This window comes from Cucurbita pepo, chromosome 16, assembly GCF_057944985.1.
Source record: "Cucurbita pepo subsp. pepo isolate OVF chromosome 16, ASM5794498v1, whole genome shotgun sequence".
Taxonomy (NCBI): Eukaryota; Viridiplantae; Streptophyta; class Magnoliopsida; order Cucurbitales; family Cucurbitaceae; genus Cucurbita; species Cucurbita pepo.
This window is the reverse complement of record NC_141813.1, coordinates 13041218-13061535: the sequence shown is the minus strand read 5'-3', so window position 1 is coordinate 13061535 and position 20318 is coordinate 13041218. Positions and strand designations below refer to the sequence as shown.

The 20318-nt window shown below is 36.3% G+C and overlaps 4 protein-coding genes across 9 annotated transcripts; 1 reads left to right on the top strand and 3 right to left on the bottom strand.

Annotated features, from left to right (window-relative positions):
• Window positions 1-120: 120 nt before the first annotated feature.
• Window positions 121-4813, bottom strand: LOC111776996 (mitogen-activated protein kinase 20). Of its 4 annotated transcripts, none has more exons than XM_023656427.2 (10): window positions 4213-4813; window positions 3585-4005; window positions 3318-3445; window positions 3123-3182; window positions 2741-2890; window positions 2470-2625; window positions 2140-2351; window positions 1959-2060; window positions 998-1167; window positions 121-910 (listed from the first exon to the last, which is right to left on the bottom strand). In XM_023656427.2, the coding sequence occupies exons 1-10, from the start codon at window positions 4234-4236 to the stop codon at window positions 465-467; spliced, it is 1869 nt and encodes a 622-aa protein (XP_023512195.1). In that variant the 5' UTR covers window positions 4237-4813; the 3' UTR covers window positions 121-464. The 4 variants fall into 4 exon arrangements, with proteins under 4 accessions (XP_023512195.1, XP_023512197.1, XP_023512194.1 ...); XM_023656429.2 differs by having other exon boundaries at window positions 3585-3993; XM_023656426.2 differs by having other exon boundaries at window positions 121-913; window positions 4213-4812.
• Window positions 4814-5725: 912 nt separating this feature from the next.
• Window positions 5726-7703, bottom strand: LOC111777651 (Carbohydrate-binding X8 domain superfamily protein). The gene is made up of 4 exons (XM_023657347.2): window positions 7433-7703; window positions 6812-7240; window positions 6703-6733; window positions 5726-6610 (listed from the first exon to the last, which is right to left on the bottom strand). Exons 1-4 carry the CDS (start codon window positions 7500-7502, stop codon window positions 6472-6474), a joined length of 669 nt encoding a protein of 222 aa, XP_023513115.1. The 5' UTR covers window positions 7503-7703; the 3' UTR covers window positions 5726-6471.
• Window positions 7704-11538: 3835 nt separating this feature from the next.
• Window positions 11539-13212, top strand: LOC111777073 (WRKY transcription factor 23-like). 2 transcript variants are annotated; one of them, XM_087118716.1, is made up of 3 exons: window positions 11539-11971; window positions 12054-12194; window positions 12864-13212. In XM_087118716.1, the coding sequence occupies exons 1-3, from the start codon at window positions 11661-11663 to the stop codon at window positions 13126-13128; spliced, it is 717 nt and encodes a 238-aa protein (XP_086974842.1). In that variant the 5' UTR covers window positions 11539-11660; the 3' UTR covers window positions 13129-13212. The 2 variants fall into 2 exon arrangements, with proteins under 2 accessions (XP_086974842.1, XP_023512278.1); XM_023656510.2 differs by having other exon boundaries at window positions 11545-11971; window positions 12831-13212.
• A 1978-nt stretch (window positions 13213-15190) lies between these two features.
• LOC111777834 (putative receptor-like protein kinase At2g42960) lies at window positions 15191-19084 on the bottom strand. Of its 2 annotated transcripts, none has more exons than XM_087118625.1 (8): window positions 18317-19084; window positions 17349-18089; window positions 17160-17264; window positions 16874-16996; window positions 16624-16794; window positions 16413-16542; window positions 15731-15940; window positions 15191-15624 (listed from the first exon to the last, which is right to left on the bottom strand). In XM_087118625.1, exons 2-8 carry the CDS (start codon window positions 18008-18010, stop codon window positions 15502-15504), a joined length of 1524 nt encoding a protein of 507 aa, XP_086974751.1. In that variant the 5' UTR covers window positions 18011-18089; window positions 18317-19084; the 3' UTR covers window positions 15191-15501. The 2 variants fall into 2 exon arrangements, with proteins under 2 accessions (XP_086974751.1, XP_023513325.1); XM_023657557.2 differs by having other exon boundaries at window positions 17349-18123; window positions 18317-19083.
• Between the last annotated feature and the right edge of the window lie 1234 nt (window positions 19085-20318).

Here is a 20318-nt window from a genome sequence, read left to right as displayed (position 1 = left end):
AATGAACCAAATCAGCCACGAACACAGTTCAAGAGCGATACGTAATTGGCCAAAACAAACACAGACGCTATGCTAAGAATGCTAAGAATGAAACAGGACATGAATTCATAGAATCAGACATCAATGACAAATTTGTTTCTGTATTGGGGTTTATATAATAAGGTTTCACTTCCGGCTTTGAAGGGCCGAGGTATTATAGTATAGTTGTTTTTTGCATTTTCCTAATGTACAGTTTCTTATTACAAGCTAACTGTGCATTTAAATATAGCCTCATAAATCTAATTTCTTGAGAGCCCACTAACCTCTCTTCCATCTATTCTTACACACAAACCAGCCGAGCTGACGGCCACCCTCCTCTCCTCTCCTCTCACTTCTTCTTCTATCATCAAATGCCTTTTTCTATCTGAACCAGGAAGGAGTACTTGGAGGAGCATCTCTCACTGTGACCAACATTTACTTACTTACTAGTACATCTTCGTCATGCTATACTGACCAGCAATCACCTTTCTGTGAGCGACCGATGTGGTGGTGGCCGTTGCTGCACCCAGACCACTGTATTGGGCAGCCTTGGCCTGCAGAAAGTTTGTGTCGATGGATATTTGGTCCTTGAGTTCGACCTTGTTCACTCCTGCTCGTGTCATGTAAAAAGGGTTCGAGTCGATGCTGATGGCTATATCTGATCCTAATTTGGAAGCCATGCCACACTGGGATGCTTGCTTAGTGGCTCTTAATGAAATATCCAGTTTTGTTTCTGCTGCAGATCTTTCTTGATTTCCAGCAATGGGTTTTTGGTAGTGATATGTAGGAGGAAGAATGGCTCCTCTGATCAACGTTCTTGGATCATATGGTTCCTTCACTACCCTCCCATTCTCATCTGCTATTACTGGTCCAACCACTCTTCCAGGCTTAGCTGCTGAAGTGAAACACGGTCGAGGAATCGGTAAATCTGATATTTGAATGGTCAAACATGTAAAGATAAGAAAAGTTGCACAAGTACCAATCGGGATTTTCTGTGGTGCCTGCATGGTCCTTGATATATTTGTTAGCCGTCCTTCACCATCTCGGGAATTCTTTCGGTATGACTCTTCGGAGATCTTCACATCTTGAAGGGGTACATTATTTATTAGGTTCTTAGAGTAGACCGGGTTCAAGTGTACAACTGTTGACCTGGTTATATCAGACATCCCATGTATCACATCATAATTGAATGATACAAAACAATAATGCAGTAAAAGATCAACCATGTAAGTTCATGTAAGTTCTCGTATCAGTTGGGGAGAAGTTCTCGTATCAGTTGGGGAGAAGAACAAAGCATTCTTTATAAGTGTGGGGAAACCTCTCCCTAGCAGACGCGTTTTAAAACCGTGATGCTAACGGTGATCCGTAACGGGTCAAAGCAGACAATATCTACTAGCGGTGAGCTTGGACTGTTACAAGGACGTTGGGGCCCGAAAAGAGGTTGATTGGAGGGTCCCACATCGATTGGAGCAGGTAACGATTGCCAGGGAGGACGAGTGCTAGGGGGTGGATGGTAAAATCTCACATCGGTTAGGAAGGAGAATGAAGCATACTTTATAAGGGTGTGGAAACTAATTTCTAGCTGATGAGTTTTAAAAACCTTGAGGGAAGTCTGAAAGGGAAAGCCCAAAGAGGATAATATCTGCTAGCGATGGGCTTGGGCTATTACAAACCATGTACCACAAAAATCTGAGATGGCATGTGTTCAGGATGATAGTTGTTGAGATCCATCACTCACCCCAGTGTGGTGTTCATTTGGTATTTCGATTTTATGTTCGCTATAGGACACATGATCCATAGAAATGCACAGATTCTGAATTTGCCATACTAGCCAATGGATTAAGATTATTTCTAACAGCATCAAAGGTATTATACTTATTTTCTACCGACAAGGAAGCAAAAAGCACAAAATTCTCTTGAGATGAAAGAATCATATTTACCTTGGAAGGGATACATGCTTCCTGTCAAGAGGAATAACCGGCGCACTTTTACCACCATTTTCCTCCAGATGTGCAAACTGCTTTCTAAATTGGTCGACAGCACTGCACATATATGCACAATAAATAATAAGAAGAAATCTAGAGGATAATATAATTATATTATGATGATGATAATCACAACCTTGGATATAGAAAATTTGTCCTCTCAGTCCCATTCATGTAATCTTTTAGTAGCTGAGGGTGATATTCTAGTATCTCCCGGAAGATTAGCTCTTGAATGTCTTCTTTTGCGACCCTCCGCCTCTCAAATTCAAATTCCATCTTTGAGATTGGCTGGCAGGAAGGTTCCCTCTCAATTTTTGCCAATCCCTTGAAGTATGGATCAGCCAGTGCCTGACACGAAAGACCGAGGCAAACGTTTCAACTTTCCCCAATATAACCATATATAAAACGCACTTTTCAAATAAGCATATTCAAAATAGAGTAAAGATTTTATAGGAAAATGCAAGACCTCTTCAGCAGTCGGCCTATCTTTTGGATCGAAAGCAAGCAACCTTTCTAGAAGTCTCAGTGCTAAAGGATCTGCGTTAGGAAACTTTTGAGCAAATGGCACTGGCTGTTTTTTCCTCATAGTAGTTAAATATCTTCTAGCCTTGTCATTGCGTACCTACATTCATCAACAGAAGAACCTTGTTAACTACAGAACATTGCTAGATTCGTGAATGGATTCAAAACCAAGGAATCTTGTAGAGCATAATGTGGGAATTGAAGAATTTTCCTACCCTGGAGATTGTATCTAGTGAAGGAGTTCCAAGGAGATCTGTCATCAAATCAAGCTGGTGAACAACGTTTTTACCAGGAAAAAGTGGCTTCCCCATTAAGACTTCAGCAAATATGCAGCCAATGCTCCATATATCAATTGCAGGTGTATACTGTATTCAACCAGCAAGTAATGAGTTCACTCAGGAAAAAGAAGTCAAAAGATTAAAGACCGAGAAACGAAGTCATCGGTAATAAAATTTGAACATATATCAAGAAAAGCATTGGATAGTGGTCTCACGTTTCACAAATCATTTGCAATATCTAGTATTCTATATACAGCACCTGAGCAAGTGACAGTCTCGTCTAGTAAGTAACTGAAAAGAAACTCTAGAAGAAGCATACCTTAGAGAAAAATGAACCACAGAGCTCGGGCGCCCGGTACCATCTAGTAGCAACATAATCCTACGTTATCATCAAATACAAAATGCTTAAGGTTTTATCATTCAAACCAAGAACACAAGAAACACCATTAATTTTACACAAATGAGTATTGGCCAAACTAAATTCTTTCCAAAGCATGGTAAATCTCTGACATACCGTCCAGAAAATTGTCGTTGGCGTGTCACTGAACGCAACTCTTGCCAATCCAAAATCACATATTTTAAGTTTACAATTTGAATTTGCTAATATATTCTTTGGTTTTAAATCTCGATGGTAGACATTAGCTGCAAAATGAAGCTTTGAGTCAGATGCGCCTAAAGAAGATGAAAGCAATTAGCTTAAGGCTGTAAGATCAAAACAAGATAATAACAACACTGAGCCAGCCCACACAGTGAAGTACCAAAACAAATCAAAGCTCAGAACCTGTATGGATATATTTTAATGCACGAAGAAGTTGGTAAAGGAAAAACTGGTAATGTTCTCGAGTAAGATCATCATTAGCTTTAATAACTTGGTGAAGATCTGATTCCATCAGCTCAAAAACAACGTAGATATCTTTGAAATCCCTCCGTGAAGGTGGCAGCATAACATGTTTAATTTCAACAATATCAGGATGGCGAAGAAGTCTAAGCAGCTTAATCTCACGAAGAATTCTAACAGCATCAGATATATGCTCAAAAATATTGTGTATCTTCTTTATTGCAACCTTGTCGCCAGTGCGTGTGTCAATAGCAGAACACACAACCCCATAGCTTCCTTTCCCGATTACTTCCTGAATTTTGTATCTACTGGCATCGCCATAATCAGAGAAAAACTCCATTTCGGTCGAATTCTGTTGCATAAACTGATTAGAGAAGAACACCCACAAGAAGGAAAAATTCAATTTCATCCCAAACTAAACAGATCGCATGTATAAAGATGAATAAATAAGTAACTAAAGTTCATCCTTCTGGCAGAATCTGGAAATCTTGCAAAAACCGAAAATCAAAGCCTTCTTGTAGCAAGAAACACAAAGGATTTCATTAATCAGGTATTCAAGAGAGAGATTCACCTTTTTGCCTTGATCTTGCTGCATTCTGGGCAAAATGGGGGGAAAACTCCAGATTCTCAAGCAAGAACAGCTTCAAGAGTTCTTAAAAAAAAGTCAATAAAACCAAGCAGAATCCGATTGGTTCTCAAAAACTCAGCCACATTTGTGCGTCTGTTGCCGGCATACCTACCGGATGACAAACAGAGCAGCGCACTTTTTCCATCGCCCGTCCCCGATCCTCCATCAAACCAAAACCCAATAATCCCCTTCTATTTTTGCACAAAGAACACCAATGACAACTAGATTTCTATAAGTTCTATAACAGTCTACATAAAATAGTCAATATACAGATCTAGAAAAACAACAATTATCTTCCAAATTCCACCGCCTCGTAATCCCAAACAAATCCAATTCCAAATTATAAAAAAGGAAAGACAACAAAACAAAACCCCTCAATCTCAATTTCCCTTTACAATTAGAGCGGCGAGATAAGTCGATATCCACCGACGAAATGGAAGCTCCAGGATCTGCACCGCACCGACAAAAAAATGGCGGAAAGAGAGAGAAAAAATCTAGAGAGAGAAAAGTCCAGAGAGGAAATGGGAGGAATATCCGGAGATATAGAGAGTAATAAATTTAGGAGTGATTATGGAGGCTGCCTTTTTTTTCTTTTTCTTTTTTTTAAAAAAAAATTAATTTAGAAAAATAATAATTTTTTAAAATAATAATATAGTATTATAACTCTGTAAGGAATAAATATATTTTTTTTACATAAATGATAAATTTGAATTTATTTATTTATTTATTAAAATTATTATTTGGTAACGAAAGGCACGCACCATGCATGTTAAAAAGGGGGGGAAAAGGAAAGGGAAGGGTAAGATGGTAATATGAGGAGAATGTGAGGCTATTTCGGGAAGAATGGCCTCTTTTTTAATTGTGTGTGAGAAGGGAGGTTCCGAATATTGCCACGTCATACTGACACGTGTTCAATTTCTCCAGCGTTGTCATTGCCCAGTCCTCCCTTGAGGGTCCACTTTGGACGTTCAGCTGTCATACACTTTCCGTACTCCCACGACCCAGCAAAATTATTTATTAAATTAAGACTTTTTTTTAATTTTATTACTTAACACGTGTCGGTTAATTAGGACAATTTTGCATTATTAAATATATATATTTTTATTAACAAAGATGTTGAAGAGGTATGAGTAGATAGAAGCCAGGCAGGTGCAACACCTAACTCCAAACGTCGACGTTTCATCCAACGTGTTTATGGGCATAGTAATTAAATTTATAATATTAAAAACTATTTATCAAAAATAAAATATAAATAACATATTTCAATGATTGTACTTATTATTTAAACAGCCCAAAAGGCTTTTGGAAAGCTTCTTTCATATGGGTTTGTTGTGTAAAGGGAAGGCAGGAGACAATCATGGCGAGTGGAAGATTTCCCAATGAAAACATTGGAAATAAAAATAATATATATTAAATAAACAAATAAAATAATATTATTAAAAACATAGAATTATAAATATATTTACAATTTTTTTGGCCTTATTGTGGATATTCCACTCAGCAATCATTATAGTGCTATAAATGGCAACCATTGGATATCACCAATAAAAATAAATAATAAAAATAAAAAAATCTTAAATTTCCCTTATTAAAAAATAAATAATAGAAATTGACGTGGGTCCCACCAATTATTAATTATTAATTAATCTTTCTTTTTATTATTTTTGACTGAATTAATGACATACTATTTATAACAATTGGTCAGTTTATTAACCCAAGTGGCCGTTACATGCTAGAAATGTATATATGGAATCAGTTGGGGATTTTATTTAATGAAATTAGGTAAGCTAAGATTAAATAATTAATATACAAATTCTGTCTAGGTTCCTTTGACTTCTACAATTATTTATTTATTTATTTATTTATTTATTATTATTATTATATAAAATGGGAGGAAGAATATAGTAGTGTAAGAGTGACGTAAAGGCCCAAGAGAAGGTGAATTGACGCATTTGCCCTTCCCCTTGCGTGGTGGCGAAAAAAGATAAAAAGGTCCGATGAAGGAATATACCTGGCTTCCGCTTCGGCTTTGCTTCCGTTTGACGATTGTAGGGCCCACATAACCACGAATTTCAAATGGGCTTGTCAAAGCCCATTAAGCACACCGTTCTTGGGCCTCCAGAGATGCATCAGACTATTCTCTATAAAGATATTCCGGCCCAATATTACTTTACAAAAATCGTTGAGAAATTGCAGAAGTTTCTAGAAAGCAATAAGAAGAAGGAAGAGGGCGGAGGAGGAGTATTTGGGTGCCGACGAGGAGGTGGAGGGGCCGGAAGGAGAAGCGCCGAACACGGTGGAGCCGCTTGAATTTGTAGTGTTGAGAATCGATGAACTCGTGCTGTAAATGCAAATGCAAATAAATCCAATTTCAACTAACATTTTAATTTCATTTCAAAAATTTATTGATCAAACTGGTTGCAGAGGGCTCACCTTGTTGATGGGTACTCGCACGAGCCACTGCCTGTGACAACATTAAAAAACACAATTATTACTCACCTAACCAAAACCCTAATTATCGAAAGCGATAAAGATAGCTTACTGGGATTAGTACTGGTGATCACGGCAGTGCCTCCAAAATTACAGCTATTCGGAAGTGGGTTTTTCTGATAATAGCTATTGAAGGCGTAAGAAGCATGATCTCGAACTGAATTTGGGTTGTAGCAGCTTCCACCGGTTTGAATCGCGGAGCAATCGGCGCCGCCCATGCCGCAAGCGTAGTCCAGAGCTAGTTGCAAGACTGCCTGCGATGCGCCGAGACTGGCAATGCACCAGCTGGAGCCACCGGTGGCGGTGGTTGCAGGGGTAAAGCTTGGGGTTGTGATGGTCGGGGAGACGGAATCGGGGTTGGAAGTAGTGGGGATGTTGATTGTTGGGACGGTGGTTATTGGGGTGGTGATGTCCTTTTGATGGGTCGAAGAGGCTGCTCTGTATTTGCCCTGTTTTTGCGTGGGATCTGCGCTTGATGAACCTGGTTTCCATTTAGGGGAAAAGGGTACAAACAAAACAACAAACCCATTTTTAGGCATTCAAAATTGAAGTCGACAACATGAAAAGCATAAAAGAAAAGATCCAAGAACAGGACAGAAGAACAAGAACTACTTTAATGGATTCATTGATTGAAGAAAACATGAAAAGAAGATGAGCTTATTAGAGTTCTGACCTGGGAAAAGACAGTGAATGAAGAGGAACAGGAACAGGATTAGAGTGGTACAAGTGAAACCCCCATCCATTCGCAGAGACCCTCTCTGTTTCCTCCGCCGATGATCGGAAGGTGGTGGTGGTCGGAGTTGTAGAGGTGGGTGTCTCTGAGATTGAGACACAGAGAGACGAAGAAGAAGTGAACGCGATTTGTGAGTGGGAACTTGATGCGCCGAGCGAACATTTGAAATGACAGTAAAGATTTTATTAAATATGGGAGTGGATGGTTCCAAAGCGCAGCCAATGGAAGATAAATAAATAAATTAATTAATTAATAAAAGACTGGAAAATGGCAGATTATTTTGGAATTTATGTTGGGTATGTTGGGGTGAGGTGGCAAGTGATGTAAGCAATGATGCTGCTGATGTGGATATTTGTTGCTTTTTCTTTTTCTTCTAATCCGGGGTTAATCCAAAAAATGGTAAAAAAAGAAAAAAAGAAAAAGGAAAAAGATTAAAAAATAAAAAGTAAAAGCAAAGAAAAGGAAGGGAGGGCAAATGTTTCCGTGCATCCACCTCTTCTGAAGGCACTTCAAATCCAGCCTACTATTTTTCTAATATTTAATTTTATTTATTATGTTTTTTTTTTTTTCATATAATAATTATTAATAATATTCATGTGGAGTGTGGTTAGGGAGATGGTGACATTTTCACTTTAATTAACATATTGAAAAGTGATAAACTATGGTCATATGGTCTAAATACTTTGTCTTTATCAGATTTATCCAATTCCACCCTTTTCAATTAAATTAAAATATTCAATTAATTCCCATTTAATTATATACTCTTCCCACTTTATTAATTTCTACTCGTTTATTATTATTATTAATTATTGCTGAAATACCTACCATTTTGACCCACATAAACTCAAGTCAAATATTTTAAAATTTAATTTGAACCAGGCTTAAATTTTCAAGTGAAATTACCAATAATTCAATACAGAGAATATTTATACTCCTTACTAATAATATAAAATTAAAATAAAAATTAAAATAAAAAGGGAAAAAGGAAGTGTGAGAAGCAATATTTTGAGAAAAATAAAAGTGGGATTCCAATTTTTTTTTTCTCACTTTTGACCCATTGGGTTCAAGATTGCACTCATTTTAAAGCTGTTGAAGTTCTATTTTTTTTTTCGCATATTAATATAACCCATAAATATATTATTTATTTTTCTATTATCATATATTAAATGTGTGGGATGAAAATCCCACGTTGACTAATTTAGAGAATGATCATATAATCAACTAATATTATCTCTATTGGTATGAGGCCGTTTAAAGAAGTCCAAAATAAAGTCATGAGTGGACATTTATGATCTAATTCTTACGATAAATAGAAAGCCCACATACGATATTGGTCCAAACTATTTGTACCTTGCATTTGGGCCTCTAAGCCCATAATTTTTTTTTTTTTTTAAGTGATGTTTTCAAATAATTCTAAAAAATAACGGCCGATAAAACGAGGCATATTAACTACCGATATACCTTTTGAGATTCCGAGAGGAAAATAAAGTATTTTTTATATGGGTGTAAAAATCTCTGTCTAATAAACGGGTTTAATGTAACGAATTAAAATAGACAATATTTGATAACGTTGGGTTGGCGTTGGCAGTGACACGTCGGTTGGACTGGGAAGCAGCATTAATAAATGGGCCCACATGAAACGACGTGGAACAAGACTTAAGCCCAATATTCCATCCAACACCATTTCTCCCCCAATTTATATTCTTTTTGCCGCCGCACCCCTCAAAAGTACAACAATTTGCAAAAAACTCCCTACATTACACGATTATTAATTTTTAACCCTACTACATAACAGGTGATATTGACACCCTCCTAAATCATTATCACATCCAACCTAACTCATTTTTTCCACCCCTATTTTTTTTTTTTTTTAATTATAATATTATTTTAATATTTTCTAAAAATAAATTAAAAATTATAATAATAACACAGATGTCTATTCTAGATCATCGCCACACCACACTGTTCTATGTCATAAATTTAATTTGAAATTCTAAAACATTATGTGTAAAAGAGAAATGTTGACTTTTGAGGTCGTTAATATCGAAAAATAGTCAGCTGGTTGAATAAAGTGGTGTTTTGATTATCAAACTTTATATTATTTAATTAATTATGAATTGTTATAAGGTTCTGACATGAAATATAATGTCTTGGGGTCACACCCATCAACACATTTAAATTATAAAGATTCCTTTGGTGTATTAAAAATTAAAAACAAAAATAAAAAACCCCACTTTAGTGGTTGGAGGCTGTTTTTCTTTGGAAGACTGCATCTCTTTGACTTTGAAATTTCCACTCACATTAATATATATATTTAATTATGTTATTATTATTCTTATTATTTATCCTTAAACATTCAAAATATTCCCTTAAAAATATGAATTAAATTAAAATTAAGAGACCTAACTTATAACTGCCCCCGATTGACTAAAATTGTGGCAAGAAACAACAGTTTTATTTTTATTTTTTACATATAAAAAGGAAAATAAAATTCATATTGAAATAATAAAATTGTAATTTTAAAAGTAGACAAAATTATAAGTCAATAATGTCAAGCTCTTCCCCAGCTGGGTTCATTGATTTTGTATGGTCACATGCCATGTGGGATTTTTTTTTTTTTTTTTTTTTTTTTTTTTTTTTATAATAATTATTCCATCAATATCAATCAGATTGGACACATTATTATTATTATTATATATGATTCTTTCATTATATTTCATGATGATCATTCTACCGTCTCAAACCTCTCCCTAATAAAACTACGAGACTGATAGTGAAATGAAACGATCCAAAGTGGCTAACAGTGAACTTTGGTTGTTACAAATGGTATGAGAGCTAGACATTGGGCAGTGTGTCAGTGAGGACGTTAGACCCTCAAAGAGTATGGATTGTGAGATCCTACGTCGGTTGGAGAGGGGAATTAAGCATTATTTATAAGGGTGTGGAAATCTCTCCTTAATATACTCGTTTTTAAACCATGAGGTTTGACGGTGACACGTGATGGGCCAAAGCGAATAATATCTACTAGTAGTGGGCTTGGACTATTACAGTTTTACTCGTATACTCGTTAGATTTTAGCGTGTTGCATTACATTTGAGATAGGGTCGATATCATTTCATCGCTTCAATTGCATATGAGGCGGGTTTTGCATGTCATATCAAAATTTGGTCTTATTTTATAGTACACAATTCTTTAATCATTTCATTGCCTTAAATGAATGCCGTTGTAAGAGTGAAAAGATGTATAGTGCACGCACCATGCACCATTTTCATAACTTTTCTTCCCTTTCCTTTATGTTTTTTCGTAAAATAATTATACTTATTAACTATAACGGCCTTGATCTAAGCTACAAAGTCCGTTGAGTTGTTCCCGTGTGTGAGATTCCACATGGGTTGCAAATGAGAACGAAACATTCTTCTATATGGGTGTGGAAACCTCTCCCTAGCACGTTTTAAAACCCTTGAAAGGTAGTCCGAAAGGAAGAATCCAAAAAGGACAATATCTGTTAACTTGAGCTGTTACATCTTGGACAAACATTATCTACGACACGCTTACATACATGAACTCAAGAACGAAAAAACAAAAAAAAAAAAGGTAATAGAGTTGCAGGCCTAAAGATTCACAAATGATGAAATTGGATCATAGTCCAATTCATAAGCGTGACAGAGGAACAGTTAGAATTATTAATTTCGTATATTCTATAGTTTACAAACCATATACTTCAAAATAATAATAATAATAATAATAAATTAAATTATTTATTATTTTTCTTGAAAAATAAGTTAACTTAAAAAAGAAACAAAGAAAGAATCTCATGGACGTCTTCCTGCATTATAGGTAAATGACACAGTGAAATGTCAGTGACACATCTCTGCCTAACTCTCATAATTTAGTATTGTAAAAACCACAAATTTTTGACCTCTAAACCATATTCTTATATCGATTACGACTTATCTTAAAATCTTCCACTTAATTAGCCAAATATCGGTGGTCATCGTGACGATATTTAATGTATAGATAGATATTTAAAAAAAAAAAATAATTTTATGAAAATTTAAGGTAAAGTTCACTTTTTTACATACACCCAAAAGAAAGAAAGAAGAAGCAAATTGAGGGTTATCTTTGTAGCTTCTATTCCCACAGCTCTTCTGGTTCCTTTGTTTTTTCAATGTCAAATAATGAAGATCATGAGAAGGATCCTTATTACCCAAATTTTGAAGCTTTTGATCCTTCTAATGTGGGGTTTTACTCTGATTTCTTATATGACTACAACAACTTCCTCTCTACCGACATCGACATATCGTGCTCGTCATCGGAAGCTATTTCTCCAATCAATGATGCTTTGAAGAAGTCGTTGGGTCTCGGAGAGTCGGTGGCGATCGGCGAGCATCCATCAACGCCGAATTCCTCGACTACGTGTTCATCGGTCGAGGCCGCCGCCGGTGGTAGCGATTCAGCCAAGAGTGGGGAGGTGAAATTGTAGGTGTTTGATTATATGGGTTTTTTTTTTTTTTGGTTGAATTGCTACTAGGGTTTGGTTTGATTGAATTGAATTGAACAGGGATGGACGAAAAAAGAAGGAGAAAAGAGAAAAAGGGCCAAGATTTGCGTTCTTGACCAAATCTGAAATTGATAACCTTGAAGATGGGTATAGATGGAGAAAATATGGGCAAAAAGCTGTCAAAAACAGCCCTTTTCCAAGGTTTTTCTCTCAAATTTCTTCACTTTTTTACCTCAACCCCCAATTAGGGTAAAAGGGTTTCTTAAAGTTCTAATCTTTGGTAAATATATCACTTAGATCTCTATGTTTCTATCCCATTTTTGTACAAAATTAGTGTAAAAAAACCAAATCTCGTGGTAAATTTTTATGGTTTGATTTCATAACCCTAAAAATGTTTGTATTTTGTAGTTTCATGATTCATTTGTGTTCTATTTTAATCTCTAAACTTTTGAAATGCTTAGTTTTTTTTTTTGGCGTGGAAAGGCCTTTTCCAATGTTTTTCTCTCAAATTTCTTCACTTTTTTACCTCAAACCCCCATTAGGGTAAAAGGGTTTCTTAAAGTTCTAATCTTTGGTAAATATATCTCTTAGATCTCTATGTTTCTATCCCATTTTTGTACAAAATTAATGTAAAAAAACCAAATCTCATGGTAAATTTTCATGGTTTGATTTCATAACCCTAAAAATGTTTGTCTTTTGTAGTTTTTTGTGTTCTATTTTAATCTCTAAACTTTTGAAATGCTTCGTTTTTTTAATTTCCGTCGAAAGGGTTTGTGATTCTTCTAATTCCGATATGATCTAAATCGAATTTGAACTCGGATTTTCGTGGGGTTGCAGAAGTTATTATAAATGCACGAGTCAAAATTGCAGTGTGAAAAAGAGAGTAGAAAGATCATCAGAAGATCCATGTTTTGTTGTAACAACGTACGAAGGGAAACATAACCACTACTGTCCGATTACACTTCGAGGGCACAATGTGGCCGGAGTTTATCCGCCGTCGGCTTCACCGTCGTTGATTCCGGCGAGAATCTTGTCCGGCGAGTTCTATGGAGGGGTGGATGTGCAGCAACAATACTACGAGGTTCCTGGGTATGGGGTGCTGGAAGATCTGGTAAATCCAAAGCAAAACCCATGAGATTATTATTAATTTCTTGAAATATTTATGAGTTTATAAGCTTAGTGTATTACACCTAATACTCTTTAATTTATGAACTGAGTGAAGAACTATATATTATTTTTATTTTTATTTATTTATTTATTTATTTATTTTTATTATTATTTGTGATTATATATCATGCATGAGCAATGGGAAAGGGTTGAGTAATTATTTGGATTAATTAAAAAAAAAAAAAAACTAAAAATATCAAACCTTGTAGTAAAGCCCACTGTTAGGTAGGTGGGTGGATTAGTTTTTCATTTTTATTTTATTTTAGTAACATATCTTTTTGAATTGAAAATTAGGGTTTTTACGAGAAATGTCTACTTTATCCGCAGGAATCTATCTCGGAGATTCCTCGTCTAGACGGGAAATGAGAGAGATTGTGGGAAATATTTGTTCTAATTAGATAAATGGGGCTAGAGACGTAATTATATTCTTCGTCCCAGTCTCAGTTCTGCTTAATATAAATATATTTGAATATATTATTAACTATTATATTGAAAAATGAAAACTTTAAAATAACTATTTTTAAAGAATAATGATCGGAATCTTTCCCGTGATCCCCACAAAAATAAATGGAGAATTTAGTGGGAATTGGAAAAAAAAATAGGCGGCCGAGATGGGATGGGAAAGTCAAGTTTTCTCGTCCTTGCACCTGCGCCATGGATATCTCTAGTTTTTACTTGTATATAAGATAGCTTCGTATATCATTAATTGATGTCGATGAGACGTGATTGTTCGAGTTAACGTAGGTGCACGTCGGATTTGTGCATCTATACGTATATAGGAGATGCATATATAAAAAAAATAAAAGTAAAAATTTGGAAGAATTTAATTTTTATATGGAAATAATAAGTGAGAGTATTAAATATTTAGTATTGAGAAGTAAAAGAAATGATAGCATATGGTAAACAGAAAATAGATAATAATGAAATCATAAATGGGATATTAAAGTTTGAATTAATTTGATTTGAATTTCATAATTGAATAAAGTAGAAGCATGTTGATTAAATGTTGACTAAGCTAATCACAAACCAACAACCGTTGGATTAATTCGACAGCAAAAAGAACAAAAAAGTCAAAGTTTGGACAGCTTGGAATTCAAACATTGGTCACTGGCCGATTCTGCAACACATATTTTTGTGAATCCCAAGATTTATTTTTGTTTCTTTTCAATCTATTTCTTATGTCCTTTCCATTATACTTCAATTCATAATAATTATAATGAGTTGCAATTTTAATATAACATTAAAAAATAAACGAGAAGTATATGAATGAACCGAAGTCATATTCCAATGAGAGCGATTCTAAGGATAAGATGAAGAGAGGCTCGAAGGAAATGAAAGTTACTACCAATACCAACAAAGTGCACTTTACTTTTCAGTAACTCTATTATAAGACTTTATGGTTAAGCGTGCTTTACTTGAAGCAATTTTATGTAGGGTGACCTACTAAATTTTTTCATGAAATATATGTGAAAGAGGACAAAACATGATAGATGGACTCATGTTGTTATGTGGGGATAGACTTCACTCTTATGAAGAGAGGAAGGAACGTAGGTAACCATTTTGCAGGCAGGAGATGTAAGAGAATGTCGAAGTCATCAGGTGTCAAATCTGGATATTGAATTCTGGACATGGGTCGTTACAAGGAGGGGATAGACTTCACTCCTACGAAGGGAGGAAGAAACCTGGACATGGGGTCGTTATAAGGAGGGGATAGATCTTGGACATGGGGTCGTTATAAGCAGGGGATAGATCTTGGACATGGGTTGTTACAAGGAGAAGATAGATCCTGGACATGGGTCGTTACAAGGAGGGTATAGAGTTCACTTCTACGAAGAGAGGAAGAAACATAGGTACCCTAACCAATGGCAAATGGAGACTTTTCGTTTCTTGCTTTTGATTCCCAATGATGCTCAACAAAGGCATGACCTCACTTTCTTCGTCTCCGAAAGTCATGACCTCGTGCCAACGAAGATCTATCGATGCTTATGGACATCAATCGTTGTATAATGATATTCGAAACACGGGGAACGGACAAAGAAAACCTTAAGGAGTTGAGTAAGGGTGAGCATGCAGAGAACAATGCCCAAAAAGGAGAAAAAGAAATTACAATGATGTAAAAGTAAAGAGAAGGCAGGTCGGGCATGGCCATGTCCGGTGGTCCTTCAGACAAGCCTGTACAATCTCTTTCAACCCCTTCTTCTCTCTGTCCCTCTCAGACCCCTTTTGTCTTGTCTTCCGCCCTCCTCTCCCCTTTACACCACTCTTCACAACAAACACCAGAACCTCCACACCACCATCAATTCAAACTTCTCTTTACAAATATAATTTACTATGCTCAGTTCTATCCATGGTTTCTCTCTGATTTATGGCTCTCCGATGGCCCACCCGTCGCCTCTGAACCTGATATTTCTTTCATCGACTCGATCTCCAAGCTTATTGATCGGCTTTTTCGGTTCCTTCTATCCTGCACAGTTACATGTAAAATATGAACTTTTCCAACAAAAATCCTAACATCACTGAAATTCTTGAAGTCTACACAAATGACACTTTGATATTGAGTTTGATGATACCTCGTGCAGTGGAAATTCGTCGGCTTCGAGCATTCGTACAACTTGACTCATCTTGGGTCTCTTGATTGATTCTGGATCGATACACCGAAGTGCGACAAGAAGGGCACGTTTTAAAGCACGAGTTGTTGGCTTGGTCTCAAGGTTCATGTCCACAACTTCCTCTGCTCTCCTTGTTGCTACCATCATCTTTAGCCACTCGACGAGATTAACCTAACAAAGACGCCATTCACAATGTTCTTCAACAAGCGATTGATATTTTACGATCAAATGGTGGTAGCTATTGTTAAACCAGGTAAAATACTTTATGAAATGAGTGGGATAGCAAAAAATATAGCCAGAAAAGCTACTTCGATTAGAACTAGAGATCAACCGAAAAGCAAGGATATGGGCTCGTAAAAATGATGAAGGTGGGTATAAGGGTGCGAGACAAGTCTCAAACAAACCGAGTGATTACGCATTGACAAGGACATGTACAACTAATCAAGTTAGGATATAGTAAAAACATGTAACAACCAACTGCTAGCAGATATTGTTCTCTTTGAGCTTTCCCTTTCGAGGTTTCCCTCAATGTTTTTAAAACGCATCTACTAGGGAAAGGTTTCCACACCCTTATAAAAAATGTTCCGTTCTCCTCTCCAACCGATGTGAGATCTCACAAAACAGATCAAATAATAATAGATACCTCATTAGAAGGACGAGCATAGTCCACAGGGTCCCTCCCGGTAATTGCTTCTAGCAGGAGAACGCCAAAGCTATAAATGTCACTCTTTTCATTCAACAAGCCCGTATTTGCATATTCTGGTGCCACATACCTAAGATTTAAAAAACACGAACTCTATTAGGAATCGTCGTTTCAGATGGTACAATCGAATGAAACAAACTATCAGTCATACCCAAATGTTCCCATAACTCTAGTTGTGATGTGACTCTCTCCAGAGCCCAAGAGTTTGGCCAATCCAAAATCAGAAACTTTGGCATTGAACTCATCATCAATCAAAATGTTGCTCGATTTGATATCTCTATGAACAACTTTCGGCTCGATTGCTTCGTGTAAATAGGCAAGCCTGCACAAAGTTAATATATTTGCATCTCAGCACTTTAGAAGAAATCAACTCGAAACTCCGCTCTCGTTTGAAGACTTACGCCTTAGCCGTGCCAAGAAGCACCCTCATGCGAGCCTCCCAAGTAAACGTGCCGTGTTGGCTCATGGCTCCGTGTAGCCACTGTTCTAGATTACCATTGTTCACATACTCATATACTAGCATCCTACATGAATATAACAGGTAAAGACAAGTTCTAGCAGCCTTTTCAGAGAAACAATCAAATTTCAGAAAACATAGACAAAATGGAACGTTAAAATACGACTCGTGAAAGCAACTTTATGAGACCGAAAAAGGGTTCATAAAGTTGATGATGAATTCTTTGGTACCTATGAACTCCTTCTATGCAATAACCGAGCAGTCGGACGAGATTCTTATGTCGAACATGGCCAATAGCTTCCACTTCAACTCTAAATTCTTTCTCAGCCTGACCCCTAAATGCATTTCAAATCATAAAGACGTTTTCCGAAAACACTACCTTAGAAAACAACACGGTTCGATGACCAGTAAATCCTTACAGATTATTGAGAAGTTTTTTCACTGCAACCTCAGTGCCATTGATGAGTCTGCCCTTATACACAACTCCATATCCTCCTTCCCCAAGAATATTCTCAGTCGAAAAACGATTCGTAGCAAGCTCTAGATCCCTGAGAGTGAACCAGTGACCCCACCCAAGATGCGAAATTTCTGGCAAGCCAACGAGAGGAGACGGTGGCACAATTCCTCCATATCCACCATGCGACCTCGAAGCCTGCTTCCGAGCATTTCCAGAGCTTCCTTCTTCCCCAGATTGTGAATTGCCAAGTTTTTCGTGTTGATAAGTGGAACTACATTGGCTATTGTTATCAGGTTCACTCGATTTCGTGACAGCCATAACTTCAGAATGTTCAAGATTTCTTTTGACATCAACAGAAAGAAGCCTATTTTCAGGGTGATCATTGGGAATTTGAGTCCCAACCTGATCTATCCTGATATCTTTTGAAAAATTAGGTATCTGGGAAATGGGGAGCTTGTCCATGGATCTTTTAGATTTTTTTCGAAACAGGATCCAGATGGATAACAAACCAAGAATCAAAACTATGAATGCACCAATGCAAATGCATATCAAAACCCACAATGACAAGCCCCAAAATGAAGTCTTCTTAGATAAATGATCATTCAACGAGTTCCCGGACGCCATTACCGATGGATTGTATGCTAAAACACCAAAGGGAACTTCAAGTTCAACCTCCTCCTAACAAGTTTCAACACATCCCCATCTGGAAATTCATGTATGAGTTAAGAATTAAGAACCTAGCAATAGAGAAACGACCATACATCAGTACTTTCTTTATACATTTCAAAAGTAAACTAAGAACATCATTTCCTTGAACATAGCTATATGTCATCAGTTGTATAGCAAAGAGAACTAAGCAGAAAATGAAACAAAATCCCATTTGGGGAAACCTAATTTCTGAAACAACGAAACAAGAGAGGAGGGATTTACCTTATGGACCCAGATTTGGGTGTTCCTCCATGACCCAGAAAGGGAAGCAAAGGGAATCGTGTTGAGGCAATGGAGAGGCGGAAAGCATGGGGGGATATGCCAAAATGTTGTCTGGAAGAACTGAAACCCAACAAGAAATCCAGAGCCCCAAAAAGAGAGAGCAGAAAAGGAGTAATGAAGAAGTAGGGATAGTGGGGCAATAGAAGATGGAAGAGGAGGAGGAGGAGGAGGAGAAGAGGAGACAAAAACAAAAATGTTTGGAGAGGATTGAATAAGATAATTGGAGAGGATTTTAAAGGGTCAGAAAAGAAGAGGTGGATGAAAATGGTTGGTGGGTATTGTAAGGCAAAGCGTCAAGTACAAAGGGTCCTCTCTGCAAGCTGGAAAGGAAGCTTGGTTTGCAATAGAGGAAACCATAGAGACAAAAAACAGTAAAGGAAACGCAAAAGAAGAAGAAGAACAACAACAAGAACACGAAGAACACGAAGAACAAGAGAAGAAAAGTAAAGTGAGAGTCAAAAACTAATCAAACCCAGATATTGAAATGCGATTTCAATTCAATCCCAACTCCCCAAACGCCAAATTCAAAGCCCTTAAACCGGGTTCGAATCGGATCTTCGCTGAAAAGCTAAATGGGTATCCATCGAACACCGTTGAGATGAGGGCAGTGGGATGATCTTCATCGTTGATGGGTCTAATTGGACAACTGGCTTGTAATGATTTGGAGGAAAAGGAAAAGGCATCACCAAAAAAAAAACAGTGAAAGTAAAAGAAACGGAGTCTGGAAGAAGCGAATTAATACGCTCATCACCAACAAAACAAACAAACAAACAAACAATCAAAATTAAAATTTCTTCCTTTTATATTTAATTCCATCTTAGGGGATGAACTGTTCATTCACACGCAGAATTTGATGATATGGGTTGAATTCAAAAGAACAGTGGGAATTAATTTGTAAGGAAAATGAAGGGAAATTTTGGGTCAACTCAAGCTGTTTTGGAATGGGAATTGATTTTAATTTTGTTTTTGCATTATTGTTTGTAGATTTTCAAACTATAAATTAAAATAATAATAATAATAATAATGAACAGTCGATCATCAATTATAGCGGCAATTAAAGGGAAGCCGGCGTGAGAATTGGAATGGACTCAAACCTTTTGACGAACTCCTTTCTTATTTTCTTTGTCAATGTCTATTCATATCATAATAACTATGTAATGACGACGTGTCGTTTCAATCAGACTGCTACATGATGAATAATCGACATGCCGACTCTGCCAACACTATCACTGCACTCCCCCAACTCTCACCCTTTTTCTCTTTCTTTTCGTCCTTTCTTTCTTATTTTGACTTCTAAAATCTTTTATTAGTAAACACGTTTTAAAATCGTGAGGCTGATAACAATGCATTACAGATAAAAAAAAAAACAAATAATATATTTTTAAAAATCGTGGTGCGAGACACTGGTCGGAATAGGACTAAACCCTTTTCATAGTAGACGCGTTTAAAAATCGTGAGATTGATAGTAATACGTAATGGGTCAAAGTATAAAATATCTACTAGCGATAGACTTGAGCTATTATAAAAGTATGTACTCTCGACAAAAATATCAAGAGGTTGAATACTCTACTTCACTGAACTAAAAAAATTTCATTAATTTTAAAATTTTGATTCGTAACATTTTAGTTTTTATTTTCTTGTTTCTAACAAATTTAATAAAAATAACTTTTTTTTTAAGATAAGATAAGAATTAATTTGGCCTAAGGTCATCGATTAATATTTTAAATAGTTATAAACAAAAACGTATAGACTAAATTATTTATTGGATGAAAAGTTGACCTATTAATTTATTATATATAATATAGATAGTGGGTTAGTTGTCAAACTATAACGTCGACCCACTTTTAATTCGATAATGCCCTTACGGTCCCCTCTAATTTAAAGACAAAAATATTTTTAAACGTTGCAAGATTTAAAAAATGGTTCGATTAGGTATTAAAGG

What these genes read in the sequence shown, in the direction of transcription:
- LOC111776996 (XM_023656426.2), bottom strand. Translation starts at nt 4,236, where the DNA reads ATGCAGCAAGATCAAGGCAAAAAG. An exon ending in ATTAAAATATATCCATACAG is followed by an intron (nt 3,446 to 3,584) that starts GTTCTGAGCTTT and finishes TTCATTTTGCAG; the next exon opens with CTAATGTCTACCATCGAGAT. An exon ending in CAACGACAATTTTCTGGACG is followed by an intron (nt 3,183 to 3,317) that starts GTATGTCAGAGA and finishes ATGATAACGTAG; the next exon opens with GATTATGTTGCTACTAGATG.
- LOC111777651 (XM_023657347.2), bottom strand. Translation starts at nt 7,502, where the DNA reads ATGGATGGGGGTTTCACTTGTACCACTCTAATCCTGTTCCTGTTCCTC. An exon ending in CATTCACTGTCTTTTCCCAG is followed by an intron (nt 7,241 to 7,432) that starts GTCAGAACTCTA and finishes AATGGAAACCAG; the next exon opens with GTTCATCAAGCGCAGATCCC. An exon ending in TGCGAGTACCCATCAACAAG is followed by an intron (nt 6,611 to 6,702) that starts GTGAGCCCTCTG and finishes TTGCATTTACAG; the next exon opens with CACGAGTTCATCGATTCTCA.
- LOC111777073 (XM_023656510.2), top strand. Translation starts at nt 11,661, where the DNA reads ATGTCAAATAATGAAGATCATGAGAAGGATCCTTATTACCCAAATTTT. An exon ending in AAGAGTGGGGAGGTGAAATT is followed by an intron (nt 11,972 to 12,053) that starts GTAGGTGTTTGA and finishes TGAATTGAACAG; the next exon opens with GGATGGACGAAAAAAGAAGG. An exon ending in AAAAACAGCCCTTTTCCAAG is followed by an intron (nt 12,195 to 12,830) that starts GTTTTTCTCTCA and finishes GTGGGGTTGCAG; the next exon opens with AAGTTATTATAAATGCACGA.
- LOC111777834 (XM_087118625.1), bottom strand. Translation starts at nt 18,010, where the DNA reads ATGGCGTCCGGGAACTCGTTGAATGATCATTTATCTAAGAAGACTTCA. An exon ending in ATGCTCGTCCTTCTAATGAG is followed by an intron (nt 15,941 to 16,412) that starts GTATCTATTATT and finishes CGTCTTTGTTAG; the next exon opens with GTTAATCTCGTCGAGTGGCT. An exon ending in ACGAATTTCCACTGCACGAG is followed by an intron (nt 15,625 to 15,730) that starts GTATCATCAAAC and finishes GTAACTGTGCAG; the next exon opens with GATAGAAGGAACCGAAAAAG.